The sequence below is a fragment of the Pseudochaenichthys georgianus genome, chromosome 13 (assembly GCF_902827115.2).
Source record: "Pseudochaenichthys georgianus chromosome 13, fPseGeo1.2, whole genome shotgun sequence".
Classification (NCBI taxonomy): domain Eukaryota; kingdom Metazoa; phylum Chordata; class Actinopteri; order Perciformes; family Channichthyidae; genus Pseudochaenichthys; species Pseudochaenichthys georgianus.
Window position 1 is genome coordinate 853,640 of NC_047515.1, and position 20,506 is coordinate 874,145.

The following is a 20,506-nucleotide window of genomic DNA, read 5'->3' on the forward strand; positions in this document are numbered from 1 at the left end:
GGTTTATGAAGCCTTGCAATAGTGGAAGAGGACTGTCACAATTAACATATCTTATTTGCATAATGCCTTTCCAGGTCCATCAAGGAGCTATCTAATTTAGAGGCATGGAACCAGGGCCGTCCCTCCCTACAGGAAGATCACGCAGACACCTCGCGGAGGAGGCCTCATCTTGCGGAGGGAGCCTATGCGTTTATGCGGCGCAATAAGTGTGGTGCGGCACGGTTTCGCCGCTGCGAGGCTCCAGTAGCCCCCCCCGCCCCCCCCAGGGACGGCCCTGCATGGAACTGTTATTTTTCACATTCAAGAATCCCCAAGCAATCGAAAATGCTAACTTATTTAAGACATTTTTGAATGAGCCTGTCTTATTAAATAGAGCTCTTAAGACAAAAAACATGTTAACTGCAAGCACATTGTGTACTTAACTGTGTCTAAAATCCCTCTGACGTGCCAATATTTCCAACAGTCCGTAAAGGCAGCATGACTCTCTTCGCAGCATGCATGCAGTGGTGCTGAGCTCCCACAGAACAGACCATTTGCAGAGCTATCTATATGGCGCTGACCATTTGGTACAACCATTTGAAAATACATAAATAAAAAGCTTCAATTATAAAAATAAATCACACGAGATGCAGCGTCAGTTGTTATGCTTTTGTTCAGACCTACGGTCACTAATGTGTGTTGAGGAGGACTGAGGCCATGCGATGCTATTGAGCTATTTTGGAATCGTTTGAGGAGCAAAAACCAAAAACCATTTTGAAATGGTTTTAATGTGTCTCTATCGCGGTGAATTCTGGGCATTTCTCTCTCTACCCTCCATGGTCCTCCCAACTTCTCCCATCTGCGTCAAGCTCGCGCACATGATGCCCAGTGTTACCGGAAGATAAGGGGTGTGTGTCCACAATGAAGTAGCTACATGAGAGCAAAGGTTCTCAATAGTAGTTTATTGTTTTACAGTCGATGCCCCTTTCAAGACCGAAAATATGACTTTAATGCATGTGTTTGAACCATACAGTCTATGGTTTGAACTAAAACTTGACCACCTCTACAATAATAAAAACTATGTAATTTACTTTAGTTAAATTAGTCGCAACGCAAGCAATATATGATGCCCAGGGTTACCGCATAGGTGCGCCGCATATTTTTAAAACAAAAATATTAAAGGCAAATCCAGAGAAAACGTATAATTTCAACTTTCAGAATATTTTAAAATAATAATTTAATAATATTTAATACATATTTTAGATTTGAAAAATAGCTATCTTCAAAGCATAACACAGTTTGGGGAACAAAAGACATCACGATCATTTAAACAATTGAATTCCCCCCACTCCACTGTGAGAAAACACGGTTTTATGGGAGTCAACAAAGGATGACACTAAACATATTGAAACAACACTCTCTGACACATTAAAATAATTTTTGAAATAGTGTGAGAAACTTGTGTAAGTTTCTATCTTAAGTTTTGTGTTTACCGAATCCAGAACAAGGCGGTAATTTGAAAATCCTAACCGGAAGCAGCATGCTACCGTGTTGTCCCGCTTGATCCCGGTAGATGCCGCTTCACCCCCTCCATTCATTTCATTCGCACACAGTCGCATCCCAGCAGCGCCCTCCCCTCCTGTTTCTCTCCGCCTGGAAAGATGGCTGCTCCGGTGCTGCTGAGAAGCTCCGGCCCGCCGCTCTGCCCGAGCTTCGCGGAGGTCTGTTCGTTCCTGGAGCGGTACGGAGCAGTGCTGGACCTGCCCGAGATGACTTTCCAGCAGATGGAGAGGTATCTGCGGGACACAACGACAGGTGAGAGATCGGTGGTGGGGCGAAGTAGTGGTAGAAAGCTGCGACACTTGAAACCGAAGGAGAAGGGGTCCACGACCATGACCACCGTGATGAGGAGGATGTGGAAAATGTAGACAGTGCCCCCCCGGCAGGGCACCATTAGATCAGCGAGAGGCCACCCTCTGTGGCACCTTTTGGCCCGGGTCAGACTCAGTTTTCCTCGAAAGAGAACCAGTTTTTGTCCAAGTTTCTGAGTAAATATTGAGACAACGCAGACTGCTAACACACAGCTAACCCAATCCACATCCCAAACACTCAGGGCTATGTTGTGCTACAGTCAGGGATACAGGCGGGAGTAAAATAGTTTTGCTAGCTATCCCCGTGGGTAAAAGTCAAGTGACAGAACGTCGATAATGTTGTGTATTGATCAGTGAACGCTGGACGGTGTGGGAGCCATGATGCAGCACTGCCTAGTGACCACACACAGACACAGCTAGCTGCGGAGGGTTGTCAGGTGTTATTTTCCCCCGGCATTGCCCCACAGGCAGTCGGACTGGACGTCATTATTGTGCTGGTGGTGATACTTATTCTCTTGGATCTGTCTTTTAGACGGCTGCCAGAACTGAGCCACAGCTGAACACAGGGGATGTTATTTTTGAGGCATTGGTAGAGAGGCTGTCAAGTGTGCGCATGCGCAATGGTGACTGGCTACTGGCTAACTAGTTAGCATCGATTAGTTCGTCAACTGTTAGCCAAAGTACAACAGAGCCCTTCAGTTAACTGAGGACGTGATTGAGGATAAGACGGAGATGCCTGAGGCGTGTAGTTGTGATGTTTGTGTCTCTGCAAACCGTGTTAGCCCTCACAGCGGGACAGTTTTCAGTTACCGTTAGTTATGTTGCTTAATGTAAGCCCTCACTTTCCATAACGTTACAGCATAAAGTCAGACATAGTTGCTAACATTCTTTAGTGAGCTACAATGATCACATTACATTCTAAACTCTGGTCTGATTAACTGCGTTTTCTCCTGACACTGAATTGTTGTCTTTTTTTTTAGCCTAGAAAACAGAGAGAACTGACATTTCCTGTAAATTCATGGTATCCTAACAGCCTCACACAGACCACACAGTGAGGTTGTTGATGCAATGCTCCGAGGCTGTGATTTTAGTTATTGACCTGGTAATAAATGCCAGTTGTTTACAGTATCATGACAACAATAACCAGGACATGCATAATGACACAACTATTTCTTTCATCTTGAAAAAAAAAAATTGCAGAATAGCTAAAATAAATAATGAAGACATGAATGGGGTCTTCTAAAATGAAATGTCACTAAGTACAATCCCCAAATCTCATGCAGAGTAGAGAGTACTTTAAAGCGATGAGGTTCATGTTAATGTCAAGCTTTTTCTTTAGGCATTTCATCTTATCAATAAATCATTCCCCAGGAAACAAATGTTTCTAATAAAATATATTTTTAATCTGCCAAAATTAAAAATAAATCATTTGAATTGGCATTATTTAAAGAGAAGAGAAAGGGAAGGAATTATAATCTTTTTTCGGAAGTGGGACAAATGACCCTGATGGGTTGATACCTGGACAATTATCATTTTATAAAACAATTACAAACTATTTGCATTTATTTTTAACAAAACAGTGTACATGGCAGAGTGATAAATGTTTACCTGGAAATGAAACATTTAGCTGTGAGATCCTGTGCACAGTAAACCTTTGTTGACCCAGCATCACACTCATGAGCCACCAGCTATATCAATTAGGGGCCGATATTCCGCATTTGACCGATCATCGGTATCGGCCTTTTTTTAAATCAATGTGCCGATAAAACTTTGGCTCTGAAGCGGCCGTTTCTCTGGCTGCAGTCACCACTCTGTGTACACGAGCAATGTCCCGCCCACAGCGCTATCTGATAGGCTATTACTGAAGATTTTCCGGGCGGGAGCCAGCCAGAGAGGCGGGACCTTCTCAGATTACAGGCAGGTGCGAAAGAACGCAGACACAGACTGAAGCAAGCAGCAGCGCTGAGCGGCAGAGCCGAAGTTCAATAAACATCCCAATCCCCTATGCTGAAGTTGCAAAAACACCACGATTTTATGATCCAATTCTATCAGTTTCCCAGTTACACAGGGACGCGGGAAGTCAGTCAGCGTGCAGCGTCTCACAGCGGAACTGTGGTGCGGAGGGGGGGAGGGGCTAAGAGTGGAGCCTCGCAGTTTTTCAGGTTGATATGTGAAGCTCATTAGCTAGCCAACATGTATCTAGCAAATGTTTAGCAAAATATTAGAAGTGAGGCTACTAGACTAACGTTAGGTCTACTGTAATAGCCTCAATTTTAATAGTTTGCAAAACATTAGCTAGCACTAGTGTTTTGCAGTTGCTAGCAGCTTATTGTGATTTTATGGTAGATAGACAGATATAATAAATTAAGCATTATTGTTAGTTAAGCATGTCAGCCTGCAGCCCCACTTCTTGTCTCTCTCTCTAACTCATAGCAGATGACTGCACTAAAGAAAAGCGCACAGAGAGGAAACCAGTTGTACAATGTTTAAAAGTTTAATTAAACATAATATATGCTTAAATGCATTTCAAAGAAGTTGAGTTGTGTTGGAGTTTGTGTTATTCTACATGTTGACACCAAGATTTTCTGATTTTACTGCAAATGTATATCGGTTCCAAATATCGGTTATCGGTCTCCTTGATTACTAATAATCGGTATCGGCCTTGAAAAAGCCATATCGGTCGATCCCTAATATAAATGATACTTATAATGCACAAAAAGTAAATAAAGACAGTGTCAGTGCAGAGAAAACATGTCTGTTTGTAATGCTTATCTCAAAGCTTTTATAAAGCACTGAAAACTGGCTGATAAGCGCTCAAAGATTACAGTACGACATAAGGGCTTTGAGTCTGTAAGAACACCCGCTGTCATGATAGGAATCATACAGAGTCAGATTCCTTTTTATCCATTCATCACTGGATTACTGTTTCCCAAAAACTGCTGAAAGAAATCAAAATAAAAAGAGCCCTATGTTAGGGCTAATAAGTGTTACTGTTCAATCTGTTGTTACAAATCTGATTTTCATCATAAGAAGTATTTAGAATCCGGAACCAAGTTAAAGATGAAATCACTTCTCTTTTGTTATGAACTTGGTTATTTTACATACCTCATAAAAGAAATGCACAGTACTATGTTTCTCATCATCCTGTGTGTTTCCAGTTCCTAAACCCCTGGTGGAGCTCCACGTGAAGCTGCTCAGAAAACTGGGGAGGTCTGTGACCACTGACCGCTGGGAGAAATACCTGGCTAAGGTGTGTGTGTGTGTGTGTGTGTGTGTGTGTGTGTGTGTGTGTGTGTGTGTGTGTGTGTGTGTGTGTGTGTGTGTGTGTGTGTGTGTGTGTGTGTGTGTGTGTGTGTGTGTGTGTGTGTGTGTGTGTGTGTGTGTGTGTGTGTGTGTGTGTGTGTGTGTGTGTGTGTGTGTGTGTGTGTGTGTGTGTGTGTGTGTGTGTGTGTGTGTGTGTGTGTGTGTGTGTGTGTGTGTGTGTGTGTGTGTGTGTGTGTGTGTGTGTGTGTGTGTGTGTGTGTGTGTGTGTGTGTGTGTGGTTGGTTTAGCTTTACAACTCCACTTGACATGATTAAACAGGTTCAGCCATCAGTGAGGGAGCTGTCTCTGGAGGGTTTAACATCTTAAAGGGATAGCTGAGATGTTTTGAAGTGGGGTTGAATGAGCTAAATATCCTCAGTCAGAGATTAGCTAGAGTAACATGCGACCCGAACGACCCCAGTTAGTAGAAGCAGACAGGAATACCAGCCCAGAAGATAAGAAATGTTGTGCTTTTCACCGTTTCCCCTTGCCTTCAGATGTCCCTTTGGACATATTTCTTTATTAGCGGTTAATCAAATGACAAGTCAAGATAAGACTAAATGTCTCTTCTAAGTAAATACATCTGGAGTTTTGCTCATGCAACAAACTACTCACTTTCACTTCAGCTCATAAACTTGCCCTTGAAAGAAACACAAATGTAGAACCCTGTACCCTGTCTGCTTCACCAAAGAGGAGACCAACATGTACTGTATGTAAATACACCCCACTTCAAAGCATCTAAACGGTCCCTCTCAAGTGTCCTTACCTGTGACCACAGCCTACAACTAAAGTAGTTGTGTAGGAAGGATAGAGTGTTTGTTTGTGGAGATGGAATGCAGTTATTTTAGCAAGATAACATATGTGTATTTTGTACATAAACTGTATGCAAGTAAATTGAACTGTAGAGCCTTGCTGCAGTGGTCAACAGACGGAGACTTGAGAGATGAAACAGATCCTGTGTTCCGTACTGACCGGCATGTCCTAACCGTGTGTTCCTGTAGGTGTGCCAGGAGCTGAACAGCACCTGGGCCTGGGAGCTGGAACAGAAGGGCTACCAGGAGTTGTCCATGGAGTGCAAGTCATGCATCCTAAAAGTATGACATGCCCGGTTTTTAGTCAATGCAACGAGTGTAACTAAAAGTCTAAACATCTGCAGTCAATGCAATAACACATTGACGTCCTCCACCTTCTCTCCATCAGTATCTCTGCGAGTGTCAGTTTGATGACAACCTGAAGTTCAAGATGGCGATCAATGAGGAGGACCCGGAGAAGATGCGCCTCCAGCCAATAGGCCGGGACCAGCAGGGCCTGATGTACTGGCTGCAGCTGGACCCTGAGCAGAGCATCCGCCTGTACACGGAGGAGCAGGACGACCTGGACGGCTCCACCTGGAAGTGCATCGTCAGGTATCACTGTCTCACATGTCTCAGGCTGCACGCACAGCTATACTTATTTTTTTCGCAATTATAAAAACAAAACAAACTATATCTAAACATCTATTTACAAATGATACCCAGGTCTCATCCAGTCGTGCGCTCACTCACTTGGTTCACAAGTTGCTTAAAACAAACTTCCACATAAACTCTTTTTGATTCTTTGAGAGAAAGACAAAGTTGAGTAATTGATGCAAGATGTGTTATTTTTGGAGTGACGTCTAAAGTTGCTGAAGTAATCTGCACTGTTGTATGAACTATTCCTTTAAGGCCATCTTAAAGCCGTCTCCTCACACCCTGCAGCGTCTCCTCACACCCTGCAGCGTCTCCTCACACCCTGCAGCGTCTCCTCACACCCTGCAGCGTCATGTCACAGCGTCATGTCACAGCGTCATGTCACAGCGTCATGTCACAGCGTCATGTCACAGCGTCATGTCACAGCGTCATGTCACTCCCTGCTGCCCTGTTGTTATCGGTTTTGAGCCGCTTGTCCAAACTGTGTTCTCAGGAACCGCACCGACCTGGCGGAGGCTTTGGAGCTGCTAAAGGGCCAGGTTGAACCCAAACAGAGTCAGGACCAGGACCAGGACCAGGACCAGGACCTGGATAGGAGCGCCAGCCCCACACAGACAGGTGCAGGCGAATGGAGTTTACCGAGAGAGAATATATAAAGCTGTTGTTTCTCCTCTTCTCCATGTGGAGATGTTGGTGTGTGTGGACAGCAGTCAGGAGTTCAAAGTTCAATTAATGTGTGTCTGCCATTGTATTCAGGTGAACAAAAGGACATCTTGTTTCCCTTGCCCGTGCTACACCCTTTTACAGAGTTTCCCGACATTTGTGGCAGTAGTTTCTTCATAATCCTGCTGACAGACACATGACCTCCTCCTGATCTAGTACTGATCTAATGCCCAGACGAGAAGAAAGGAACTCAGAGCAACTTCTCTCTTTTAAAGGCCAAAGATAAAAGAAAGTCAAATGTAACACTTTATACACTGTGTGTGTGTGTGTGTGTGTGTGTGTGTGTGTGTGTGTGTGTGTGTGTGTGTGTGTGTGTGTGTGTGTGTGTGTGTGTGTGTGTGTGTGTGTGTGTGTGTGTGTGTGTGTGTGTGTGTGTGTGTGTGTGTGTGTGTGTGTGTGTGTGTGTGTGTGTGTGTGTGTGTGTGTGTGTGTGTGTGTGTGTGTGTGTGTGTGTGTGTGTGTGTGTGTGTGTGTGTGTGTGTGTGTGTGTGTGTGTGTGTGTGTGTGTGTGTGTGTGTGTGTGTGTGTGTGTGTGTGTGTGTGTGTGTGTGTGTGTGTGTGTGTGTGGACAATTCAGGGGGTGAGGCTGTTGGAGGCACCAAGACCCCAGAGGAGCACACTGACAGTGGGGGGGGGGGACCTCGTAAAGGCAGAGGAACAGCTAACGGAAGGTACCTGGATCACACACACTGCATGCTTTGTTTCAGCAGGAATAGAACATGGTCTGTAACGGTTCATCTGTCCCTCTGTGTGCAGTGATGCAGCCGGAGCACAGCCAGCCGGGGAGCACCGAGGTGAAGGACGAGAGGACGGAACACACACCATCACCTGTCTTTGACAACCGCGTGAGCACCATAACCACCGTCATCAAATCAGAATCCAGGGACACTGACAATCCAAAAAATGCTGTGTCGGTTGTCATGGCACCAGGTGCGACTGTGACAAAGCAGGAAGTGAACAAGGAGGAGGAAGTGGAGCGGGCTGTGGTCACTCGCAGCGAGCAGGCCAAGATACCACTGAAGAAGAGGGAGCTGAAGCTGGCGGAGAGCTTCAGTAACCACCTGAAGAACAACAGCAGCAGCAGCATCATCGTGTGCAACCCCTCCGTCATCCAGGCCAAGGCCCCCCCCCCCCTCGCAGCAGCAGCAGCTCCTGGCCACGGCATCAAGTCAAGAACTGAGCAACGGAAGGGCCCCTCTGCCCCCGCCCCACAAAGAGGGTCACAATGGAGTCATTGGGGTCATAGGTCAGGTCGGCGTTATAGGCCATGTAGGAGTCATCCGCAGCCCGCTGGAGCGCCATAGAGCCACCGGGGCCGAGCAACAGGAACTAAACGGGCCCAGTTCAGACCAGCGGGGGGGGGAAGACAGGGAGGTGAGCCGGCAGTCAGTGCTGGTGAGGAAGGGGGCTGCCGAGGGGGAGACGATGACAGCTGCTCCTGCTGCCATGGACACGCAGACAACCAGGAACCAGCCGCTGCCATCCCTGAAATGTGTTCCTCTGCCTGACGCTGCAGAGAGCCCCTCCTCACTGCCCCTGCCCCCAGAGGACCCTCAGGGACACACTGCAGAGGACCAGGGTCAACACGTCACTGAGGAGCAGCTCCACAGGCAGAGGAAGGCTGGACACAGCAGTGAGGAGGGGGAGGAGGGGGGGAGTGTGTCCGGATGCCCTGTGGGAGAAGGGGGAAGTAAAGATGCCCAGGAAGAGAAAAGCACTTTGGCAAAGGTGGAGGCCGCTCCAGAGAGCATCTCTCCAACGCTTGGAACAGTTGACCAGGAGGAGCAGCAGGGAGGGGGGGGCAATGGTGGGACGGCTGCGCAGGTCAGGGCGAAGGACACTGGGCAGGGTCCCCTGGAGGAAGCCTCCTCTGAGCTCCAGAAAGAAGGAATCAGGCTGAAGATCAAGATCCCCCCCCATCGCAGGAGCAAGCTAAGGGGGAAGGGGGGAAAGGAGGGGCAGAAAGAGAGGGGGGGGGAGGAGGTGCAAGATGAAGGGATGATGCTCAGGAGGTCCTCCAGGATCTGCAGGTACGTGTTGAATACCCTCCATAAAGGTGTGGGTTTGATTAGAGGGTGGTCTGTCCGTCTTCGAGCTGTGCACATGATACAGCTTCCCTTCCCCGTGTGCCCCCCACTCACATGTTGCTCCCTCTGATACAGCTTCCCTTCCCCGTGTGCCCCCCACTCACATGTTGCTCCCTCTGATACAGCTTCCCTTCCCCGTGTGCCCCCCACTCACATGTTTCTCCCTCTGATACAGCTTCCCTTCCCCGTGTGCCCCCCACTCACATGTTGCTCCCTCTGATACAGCTTCCCTTCCCCGTGTGCCCCCCACTCACATGTTGCTCCCTCTGATACAGCTTCCCTTCCCCGTGTGCCCCCCACTCACATGTTGCTCCCTCTGATACAGCTTCCCTTCCCCGTGTGCCCCCCCACTCACATGTTGCTCCCTCTGATACAGCTTCCCTTCCCCGTGTGCCCCCCACTCACATGTTGCTCCCTCTGATACAGCTTCCCTTCCCCGTGTGCCCCCCCACTCACATGTTGCTCCCTCTGATACAGCTTCCCTTCCCCGTGTGCCCCCCACTCACATGTTGCTCCCTCTGATACAGCTTCCCTTCCCCGTGTGCCCCCCCCACTCACATGTTGCTCCCTCTGATACAGCTTCCCTTCCCCGTGTGCCCCCCACTCACATGTTGCTCCCTCTGATACAGCTTCCCTTCCCCGTGTGCCCCCCCACTCACATGTTGCTCCCTCTGATACAGCTTCCCTTCCCCGTGTGCCCCCCACTCACATGTTGCTCCATCTGATACAGCTTCCCTTCCCCGTGTGCCCCCCCACTCACATGTTGCTCCCTCTGATACAGCTTCCCTTCCCCGTGTGCCCCCCCACTCACATGTTGCTCCCTCTGATACAGCTTCCCTTCCCCGTGTGCCCCCCCACTCACATGTTGCTCCCTCTGATACAGCTTCCCTTCCCCGTGTGCCCCCCCACTCACATGTTGCTCCCTCTGATACAGCTTCCCTTCCCCGTGTGCCCCCCACTCACATGTTGCTCCATCTGATACAGCTTCCCTTCCCCGTGTGCCCCCCCACTCACATGTTGCTCCCTCTGATACAGCTTCCCTTCCCCGTGTGCCCCCCACTCACATGTTGCTCCCTCTGATACAGCTTCCCTTCCCCGTGTGCCCCCCACTCACATGTTGCTCCCTCTGATACAGCTTCCCTTCCCCGTGTGCCCCCCACTCACATGTTGCTCCCTCTGATACAGCTTCCCTTCCCCGTGTGCCCCCCCACTCACATGTTGCTCCCTCTGATACAGCGCGCTCTAGCGATCCCTCTCTAAATCTCCAGAATGAACTTGTTGCTTGTTTTTCGCATCTAGTTTGATTTTGACAATAATCTCTACTTCTCTTCTTGAAGATCGTCTGCTCTGCCGAGCTGCAGGCCGAGCTGCAAGGCTGCTGACAGCCAGAGGAAGAAGCCTCAAGACACACAGGCCCTCTCCAGCAGAGTGAGGGAGGAGGGGGGGGAGGAGGAGGAGGAGGAGGAGGAGGAGGAGGAGGAAGAAGAAGAGGAGCAGCAGCAGAGCTCGACGACAAAGAAAGAGGGGGAGAAGGAACCTGTTGGGCAGATGAGGAAGCGACGGGTAACTCTCTCCGTGTCTTCAGAGTGACCTCAGCTCGGCTCTCTGTGCTCGCTTCTCATCTGTTAACTCTCTCTCTCGTGTTCAGGGTAAGCGGAGGCACCGGCGCGCCCGCTGGTCCAACATCCGGGTTAAGAGACGCAAACTGAACGAGGAAGAGGAGGTGGAGGCCCGAGGGAGGAAACAAGGAGAGGAGGTGGAGGACCCAGGGAGGCAACGAGGAGAGGGGGAGAGTGAAGAAGGGAGTGATTCTGAAGAATTGTGTAAATCAGAGGAGCTTCCCAGTGAGGACGCCTGCAGCCACTGCGGACTGCCCAACCACCCGGAACTGGTGAGGGGGTCCAGAGGGGGTCAGAGGGGGTCAGAGGGGGTCTCAGAGTCTCAGAGGGGCTCTCAGAGGGGGTCACAGAGGGGGTCTCAGAGTCTCAGAGGGGCTCTCAGAGGGGGTCTCAGAGGGGGTCTCAGAGGGGGTCTCAGAGTCTCAGAGGGGCTCTCAGAGGGGGTCTCAGAGGGGGTCTCAGAGTCTCAGAGGGGCTCTCAGAGTCTCAGAGGGGGTTTCAGAGGGGGTCTCAGAGTCACAGAGGGGGTCACAGAGTCTCAGAGGGGGTCTCAGAGGGGGTCTCAGAGGGGGTCTCAGAGGGGGTCAGAGGGGGTCAGAGGGGGTCTCAGAGTCTCAGAGGGGGTCACAGAGGGGGTCTCAGAGTCTCAGAGGGGGTCACAGAGTCTCAGAGGGGGTCTCAGAGGGGGTCTCAGAGGGGGTCTCAGAGGGGGTCTCAGAGGGGGTCTCAGAGGGGGTCACAGAGGGGGTCACAGAGGGGGTCACAGAGGGGGTCTCAGAGGGGGTCTCAGAGTCCCATTAGTGAGGCCATGTGCTCTGCATAAAGAGAACCCGTAGTAAAACGGCATGAAAGGATATTTAACACTATAAAGACACAAGTTGCCTGGAGTTTGAAACCCTGTCTGTAAAGTAGACCAGCGTGGAAGGCCTGGAGAATAAAGCATGTGCATGAAGCAGATCAGCAAAGGTCATAGTGGACAGGCCGTCAACAGAAGGAGTCATGTGCTATTGGGCCGTGTGAAGGCCTGGCTGCTTGTTCTTCAACAAAGTGAAATAGAAAAATTGAAATGTATTCAAATCCAATTTGAATCCAATCCACACTCATTTGCTCCACATGTCTCCAGCCCGCCCACACTGAAATGTAGCCACGGCATTTACCCATCATGGTATTAAGAGTACTTTATATTGTGGTTTATATCAATGCAAAGAGTTGTCCCTGAAGGATTTTACTGTGTATATATATATATATATATATAGATATATGTGTGTGTGTGTGTGTGTGTGTGTGTGTGTGTCCTCAGATCCTGCTGTGTGACTCCTGTGACAGTGGGTACCACACCGCTTGTCTGCGGCCGCCGCTCATGTTGATTCCAGACGGACAGTGGTTCTGTCCACCCTGCCAACATGTAAGCTGTGTGTGTGTGTGTGTGTGTGTGTGTGTGTGTGTGTGTGTGTGTGTGTGTGTGTGTGTGTGTGTGTGTGTGTGTGTGTGTGTGTGTGTGTGTGTGTGTGTGTGTGTGTGTGTGTGTGTGTGTGTGTGTGTGTGTGTGTGTGTGTGTGTGTGTGTGTGTGTGTGTGTGTGTGTGTGTGTGTGTGTGTGTGTGTGTGTGTGTGTGTGTGTGTGTGTGTGTGTGTGTGTGTGTTTTTCCTTGCTATTATTGATCAGGTTTTGGTGGTATATGAATACCGTGAAAGTATTTAAAGTAGGGCTGTCAGTCGATAAAAATATTTAATCGCGATTAATCGCACATTTTTCATCTGTTCTAAATGTTCCTTAGAGGAATATTTTTCAAGTTTTTAATACTCTTATGAACATAAGAGTGGCGCCAGTTGTTGTAGCCAGTTGTTGTGGTGAAGGCATCTGACTTACTTGAACCGAAATGTCTACATGCATAGCAGAAGATGGCATCTTTTTCACAGGAATATTCCAGCCAATCTGTTTTGAAACCACGAGCTGCAAAATGAGCGCCTCACCCCACTGTACAGGCGAGTTGGGTACTTTTTTAAATATCCCTGGGCAGGCTCTGTTTTGCCGAGGTCCTCTGGCACTTGCGGGCCGCTGAGGGTTGGTGAAGACGGCTGCGGCTGCTCCGCCTCCGTGGGCGAGGCGGGCAAAGCCGACGAGTCGGGCGGGAGGATGTTAGTGTCCACGACAGTGGCCGCAGGTAGCGTAATGTCCCCATGATCTGAACTGTTATTACCTGCAGTAGATGCAGTGTTACTGCTGGCGATAAGGGCTGGTTGTTTTAACCATGTTCTGAGTTCCATCACTGACTGCTGTGTCAGCACCTTGCAGGTGATAAACGCGCAGCGGCACAGGTCACGCACACCTGACATAATAACGTTACTTACCGTTTAAATTGACCAAATAAATGCAGCAGACAATGTTATTTAACCACAATTACAATTTATTTTATTTCAACCTTCTTCTTCTTCTTCTTCTTCTTCTTCTTCTTCTTCTTCTTCTTCTTCTTCTTCTTCTTCTTCTTCTTCTTCTTCTTCTTCTTCTTCTTCTTCTTCTTCTTCTTCTTCTTCTTCTTCTTCTTCTTCTTCTTCTTCTTCTTCTTCTTCTTCTTCTTCTTCTTCTTCTTCTTCTTCTTCTTCTTCTTCTTCTTCTTCTTCTTCTTCTAGCCGTTGGGCTATGAAACTACGGGGCGGGCCGAGGACAAATACACATACGCATGTGTATTTGTCCTCGGCCCGCCCCAATCACACGTTAAAATAATTAGTGGCGTTATAAAATGTTTCCGTTAACTTGCCAGCCCTAGTTAAAAGGCTCCGTCCACAGATGCACTCTCCAGCCCGTATGAAGACACGGAGCCTTTAAACAAACTGTCCGCACCCCCATGAGGTTGAGATGTGTCTGAACCAGATATACAGGTGGACGTGTGTATGAAAGTATATGTGTGCAGCTGTGGAATGACAGCAGAGTGCACAGATACACCGACCAATCAGAGCGGGCTGTTTTTGGGTGACGTGCTAACACTTCAAACTGAGGGGAACACTTGTATATTCAGAGGCAGAGTATCAGGAAACAACATGTGCTTTGAACATAAAAGCATTTAAAGATGTTCTAGTAAAAACTCAAGTATGTATTTAAGTTTCTGATGATTAGACTAAGAACTGATTGTTCGTTTTGCTTTCATATTGACATAAGGCTGAGGTTTTCCATACAGTACACACACACATAGTTCATAGACAACGCAACACAAGAACTACACTACTAAGCTATATTAGCTCAGCTATGTTGAGATTGATTTAACAAATGACAACATGCTTTCAAATCAATTAGGAAATATTTTCATCAAATAACCACCAAATGATATTTACATTTTGAACAGACATTAATGGCAGCTTTCAGAAAGTGATCAAAAGTCGGTGCTGAGGAACACCTTTCAGTGGATCAAAGAGTGCTGATGTCACGCGCACGCCAGACGTCCTCCAGCATCTCATGTGTTTCCCTCCCTGCAGAAGCTGCTGTGTGAGAAGCTGGAGGAGCACCTGCTGAACCTGGACAGTGCTCTGAAGAAAAGAGAGAGAGCGGAGAGGAGGTACGCACACACACACGCACGCACACACACACACACACACACACACACACACACACACACACACACACACACACACACACACACACACACACACACACACACACACACACACACACACACACACACACACACACACACACACACACACACGCGCAGTAGCTACAGTGTAGCTATGTCAATGAGAGTCTGAAGTACCAGGCTCCTCCCACAATGCAACATAGTGTATATAAGACATAAAACAATACAAACATGCAAGAAGAAACGGAGTAGAATAAAGTAGTGCAAGATCAGGTTGCCAGACCGATATGCAAGTGTTCATGCAGAAGAAGTAAAGTATGTGCAGTACAGGTCACGAGAATGTAAGTAGAAAATAAATGCAGGACTCTAAATACATGTTAATAGAATAGGATAAACACAAACAGAATGTAAAACGAAATAATATGTAGTTATACGTGTTAAAGTGAACTGTGTGTGTGTGTGTGTGTGTGCGCGTGTGCGTGTTTGTGTGTGTGCCTCTCTCTCTCTCTCTCTTTCTCCCCCTGTGTGTCCAGGAGGGAGCGTCTGGTGTACGTGGGGATCAGTGTGGAGAACATCATACCTGTGAGTAATGTCTTCTCTAATGTCCAATATTTGACACTAACATTTAAATATGAAGGTTGCCTTTGGAGTGGCTCTGAATGTGCAGCCATTACGATGAAGCTGGCTGTGACACGAGCACAGTGTGACTTCATGTGCTGGAACAAAGGGACCTGCCATGGGGCCACCTGTTTGATGTAGATATATACCAGCCCTTAGTAAGCAGGTCAAGATGACAATGTTCTTGACTGTTCAGGAGGGCGATGAGGTGGAAGAGGAGAAGACCACCAAGAAGAAAGATCCCAAGAAGAGCAAACATCTGGGGAGGAGGTCCACCAGAACCAGGAAGCACATCAGCTACAGGTGGGTGTGCCGCCGCCTGGGCTTCTGTAGCATTCACTGTCTCGCCCAAATATATTGCCACACAATGAGGTGCTCTGAAATGTGTGTTGCAGGTTTGATGATTTTGATGACGCCATCGATGAGGCTATAGATGAGGACATCAGGGACCTCTGTGGGGGTGAGTGTGAGGGGGGGGGGGGGCATGTGGCACATATCCTGCTGTGATGAGGTTATCTGCAGAATTAGAAACACCGTTTATATGTTAAGATTTGTATTTTAAAAGTTGTATTAACATCCCTACCCTTAGACAGCAGCTCTTAGGAGCATGGCGATGAAGTGATGCGCTGAACAGAAGCTCGGTTTGGTAGTTTCTGCACGTGATGCCATTCAGGAGATGTCTTCCTGCAGACTGCATCGATGCCGCTTGAGTGTAGTCAGTGGTTACAGTCAGCTGGCCCGACACCCGGACACGCCTTAGTGCATGCGTCCAGCATCAGCCTCCACGTCCTGCCCTCAGCTACAACGTGCTGGGAGGAGCTGGATGTGTGCAGAGCAGTACAGGATGATTTTAATGTTTGTCCAACATTTTAACATGGTTTAAGAAATCTATATTGCTCATTTAATAAATCCCTATAGTAAGATAAGTAGTAGGTGTTGGAACCTTTTGGTACCTCCCGGTTAGATTTCATAAACCAGAATCCGCTCAGTGAACCATTGGACTTCCCATCTCTAGATGTATTCTCATGTGTCTGTTAGGATGCACGGAGAGCCCTTTTTTATTGATGATTTCAATTTTTGCCTATTTTCTACTTGAAGGAAATAAAAGTGATATTTACACAAACATTGACCTTGCCCATTGAGATGATGGAGACCACGTCTAACCGTCTGCTCTAACCTGGACTGTTGTGATGTAGGAGCACGGCGGGGTAGAAACCTCACGGCCATCCTATCAGAGGAAGGGAAGGAGAGCCAGCGGCCAATCAGAGGCCAGGCTCACGCTGCCAGGAACAGGAAGAGGCGGAGACTGAACGACCTGGAGAGCGACAGCACGGCAGCTGAGAGTGAAGACGAGTTCATGCTCAGCAACAGGTAACACACACACACACACACACACACACACACACACACACACACACACTTTCTTCCATTTGTTTGCTTCATGTTTTCTTCCTCTTCCTCCTCAAAGCTCAGAGGAAGAGGAGTTTGGTGCGTCAGGGCCTGATGATGACGAGGAGCAAGATGAAGATGCCGGCAGCGATGTAGGCAGCTTAGACATCGGGTCGCGTTCTAAACGGGCAGCGAGGGGGGCACCTAAGCCCCGCCCTGGAAAGACCCAGCGGCGGGGCAGGAAGCGGCTCAGACGGCGACGAAGACGCTCCTCTGAGGAAGAGGAGGAGACTGAGGAAGAGATGGGTGAGGCAACACAGAATGGTTTGCATTACAGTTGCAGAGTAGACTGATTGTGTTTAATGACATGTCAAATAGATATTGTTCCAGCTGATGGCATGAATACTGAAGGGATGGATGGAAGGCCCTGCAGCTGTGTTACGGCATATATAAAGCATAACATTCAACCCATAGCTTTTAGAAGTTGTAATAAGGACGGATTGATTTCCCAGAGAATAAAGTGCTTGTCCTCCCAGGTATTCAGTCTACCCTGATGTTCAGCAGAGCAAAGAAGAGTCATTTAGATAAAACACTTGGGTAAGGGTCTTCTCTCCTCTCCAGGCTCTGATCAGTTCAGCGACATGACTGACAGCGACGATGACAAAAATAGGCGGGGCCTGAGGCGGGGCCAGCGTCAGCAGGTAAACTATCGCGAGACGTCCGAGTCCTCCGACGCCTCCCGGGCCTCCGCCAAGAAGGTGGGGGTCCGACCCCGTGGCAGACCTTGCAAGGAGCATCTCTCCAGCGACTACAGCGACGGTCAGTCAGTCCTCACACACTGCATCACACAGTAGTCTAGTTGTCAGCCCGGAGAGTTCTGTTACCAGGGCTCTCCACTAACCTTTTCCCCATCCTCCCGGAACCGTCCGAAATACAATCAAAGCCGTCCCGAAATTAATGTGGACCGTCCCGCATTTAAAATGTTAGTTTTTCTACATTATCATTAGTTAAAATCATTCAAAGTGACCTTTAACATAAATAAAACATCATACAAATCATTAGATGATAATTCATCAACCTTTTTATTTGAGTAAATCATTCAATCACATAAACAAAGGCCAAATATATTTAAACAAACACACAAATGAGAAAATGACTCTAATATTGAATCCAATTATCAAACAATCCAACTCTGTCCTGAAGACAGAACCCAGAGTACCCGCTAACAGGATGACGGCCTGTCAGTCAGGAGACCTTTACGAACGGCCCCCTCGCACACAGACGGGAGAGAGATCTCGTCTGGATTGGAAAGCTCGAATACATCATAGACGCATGTTGTAGTCTTTTTGCATTTTAGAAACGGAGTTGGCGAAACTAAAACTGCGATATAATGTGTATGTAGCAATAACACATAAGACATATATTATTTAAATGTCTCCAGTACCGATAAAAAGTCCGATAGCGTCGGCGCTTAACGTTACCACTGTCTTTAATAATTCTGGCCCAGGGCCCGTTTAACACCGGGGCTCGGTACCCATCCCTCCCTGGGGAGAGGCAGCATATTGCTAAGGACTAAATACGATGGAGGGTTCTCTTCTCAGCCTTATTACCCATAGGGGATGAAGAGGAGTAAGTAAGTAAAGAGGCCGGCGCTCCAGGGTCTGGTTCTGCTGTGCGTTTTTAACGGTAAAACATTTCAGAATTCCTCCACGGGATGCCATTGTTCATCACTCAACCCGCGAAATACACACACTCAGTTCATAGCTAGACCCGCGGATTTGCGGGCCAGGAATTTGCGGGCACAGCTGTAGCTCCGTTGTGTGTGTGTGTGTGTGTGTGTGTGTGTGTGTGTGTGTGTGTGTGTGTGTGTGTGTGTGTGTGTGTGTGTGTGTGTGTGTGTGTGTGTGTGTGTGTGTGTGTGTGTGTGTGTGTGTGTGTGTGTGTGTGTGTGTGTGTGTGTGTGTGTGTGTGTGTGTGTGTGTGTGTGGACAAGGAGGTTTAATAACTGTGTGCTACACAAAACGTGCAGTCGGTTTCATTTTCATCGCCGTTTGTAGTAGAGTTGGCAGGGTATTTTTATTTTAACTCTCGTCCCAAATTTATTTTTTATCCTCCCCGACAATATTTTTTCCGACGACGGGACGTCCTTAAGCTCGAGCCCTGCCTGTTACCAACCCGGAAATGTTGGGACCCCAAAGTTTTATGTTGGAACGTATAGTACGCTCCCCAGCACAAGTTGCACATGTTGGGTAATTAGCACAAGTTGCATTCTTTCGTATATGCACACAATAGCTACAAAATTGCCTGGCCGATTTGGACCATTTTGGTTGGGCTTTGGAGGATATTGAGGATGCTGAATGCACTTCTGACATTTTAGGATCCAAAATGGCAGTATGTATGGAATCCCCTAAAACGTATAAATCGACCCAAAGTTCATAAAAATCACCCCACCGTGAATAAAAATATGGCCACTTCCTGCTTAAAACTGAAATGTATTTAATATCCTCAGTAACCTCCAAATGTCCAAATCGGCCAAACCATCTTTAAGCTATTGGTTGCATATGCTAATTAATGCTAATTAACTAAATGTTTGCTCATTATGCAAATTGCCCAACATATGCAGGCTAGCATCCGAAAGTTTCTATGTGCTGGGGACCCTACTCTACATTTCTATCATAAAGCTTTGGGGTACTCAACATTTCCAGGTTCACAGCGCTGGCCCGTGGACTTCAGCATCGTGTGGAGATGACCCGGAGAGAACCCCTCGGGCGGCAGAGCTAACGGCTACCGTCATGATCAATCTGTGGAGGCTGTTGGTATTTGTCACGAGGACAAATGGACACCATCGCTTTTACTGACCTTTTATTCCTCCCTCTTTCCCTTTGTTCTAGTCACACCGTCTTCCAGAGACTCAGAGGAGGACAATTATAAAGACCTAGATGATGATGACAGGAGACGAAGAGCGAACAAGAGGAGAAGAGAGGAGGAAGACCGCCTGAGGAAGAGGACGAGAGGAAGGCCGAGGAGAAACCAGAACGAGGAGGATGAGAGGGAGCGAGGGAGGCGGCTGAAAAGGAAACGGTTAGAGAAGGAGAAGGACAGAGGGAAGAGGGTGAAGGGGACGAGCAGAGAAGAGGAGGACCTGGAGAAGATGGGTCGGGGGAGGAGGAGGGAGATCCTGTCCCAGCAGAGACGCAAGCGCCTCGCTCAGATGCTGAAGAAGAGGAGACCTTCTACTGACGAAGAGGAGGATGAGGACGAAGATTCTGAGTCTGAGTCTTCATCAGAGGAGGATCGTCCAGTCCGCAAAAGACTCAACCGCATTGACTCTGATGATGAAGAGGAAGACGGGGAGGAGGAAGAGACGATGAAGAAGTGTTCAGAGGTGGAGAGGAGGACCGACAGTGACACTCAGGAAAAGAGGAGGGGTCGGAGCCTGTCCCCTTCAAACAGACATCGGACCCCCAGGGGCCCAGAGGAGCCGGGGGCCGAGGGTCCTGCTGCACCCAGAGACAGAGCAGAGCCCGGCTGCCACAACGGGCCCTCGCATCAGGAGGGGGAGGGGGAGGAAAAGGAGGAGGGGCAGGAAAAGGAGGAGGGGGAGGAAAAGGAGGAGGGGGAGGGCCAGACATTAAACTCTGTCCAGAACAGTCCGCAGTCATGATGACGTGAACACCGTGTTTGTGGATAAGGCTTCCTGTTTGCTCTTTTAAGTGTCATGCCTTCCACCCACAGACAGCGTGGACCCCCCCCCCCCCCCCCGTGCTGCTCCTCCTCCTCCTGGTGGGTTAGAGTGTTAGAGTGCTCTCTCCGTCACACACTGTACTTCAGACTCAGGAGTATGCATTCACACTCATCCTCACCTCTGCTCACAGCCGGACCGGAGCCACTTCCTGTGTCA

The 20,506-nt window shown here is 48.4% G+C and overlaps 1 protein-coding gene across 1 annotated transcript; it reads left to right on the forward strand.

The window, feature by feature from the left end:
* Positions 1–1,582: 1,582 nt before the first annotated feature.
* On the forward strand, positions 1,583–20,361 carry rsf1a (remodeling and spacing factor 1a). Its single transcript, XM_034097633.1, is given in 20 exon segments — positions 1,583–1,794; positions 5,009–5,100; positions 6,155–6,247; positions 6,354–6,559; positions 7,095–7,225; positions 7,902–7,966; positions 7,968–7,995; positions 8,081–8,462; positions 8,464–9,354; positions 10,749–10,974; positions 11,060–11,302; positions 12,331–12,435; positions 14,501–14,580; positions 15,132–15,180; positions 15,413–15,519; positions 15,612–15,676; positions 16,413–16,587; positions 16,685–16,911; positions 17,227–17,424; positions 19,497–20,361. Coding segments are annotated over 20 exon segments (4,290 nt in total). The 5' UTR covers positions 1,583–1,640; the 3' UTR covers positions 20,270–20,361.
* The last annotated feature ends 145 nt before the right edge of the window (positions 20,362–20,506 follow it).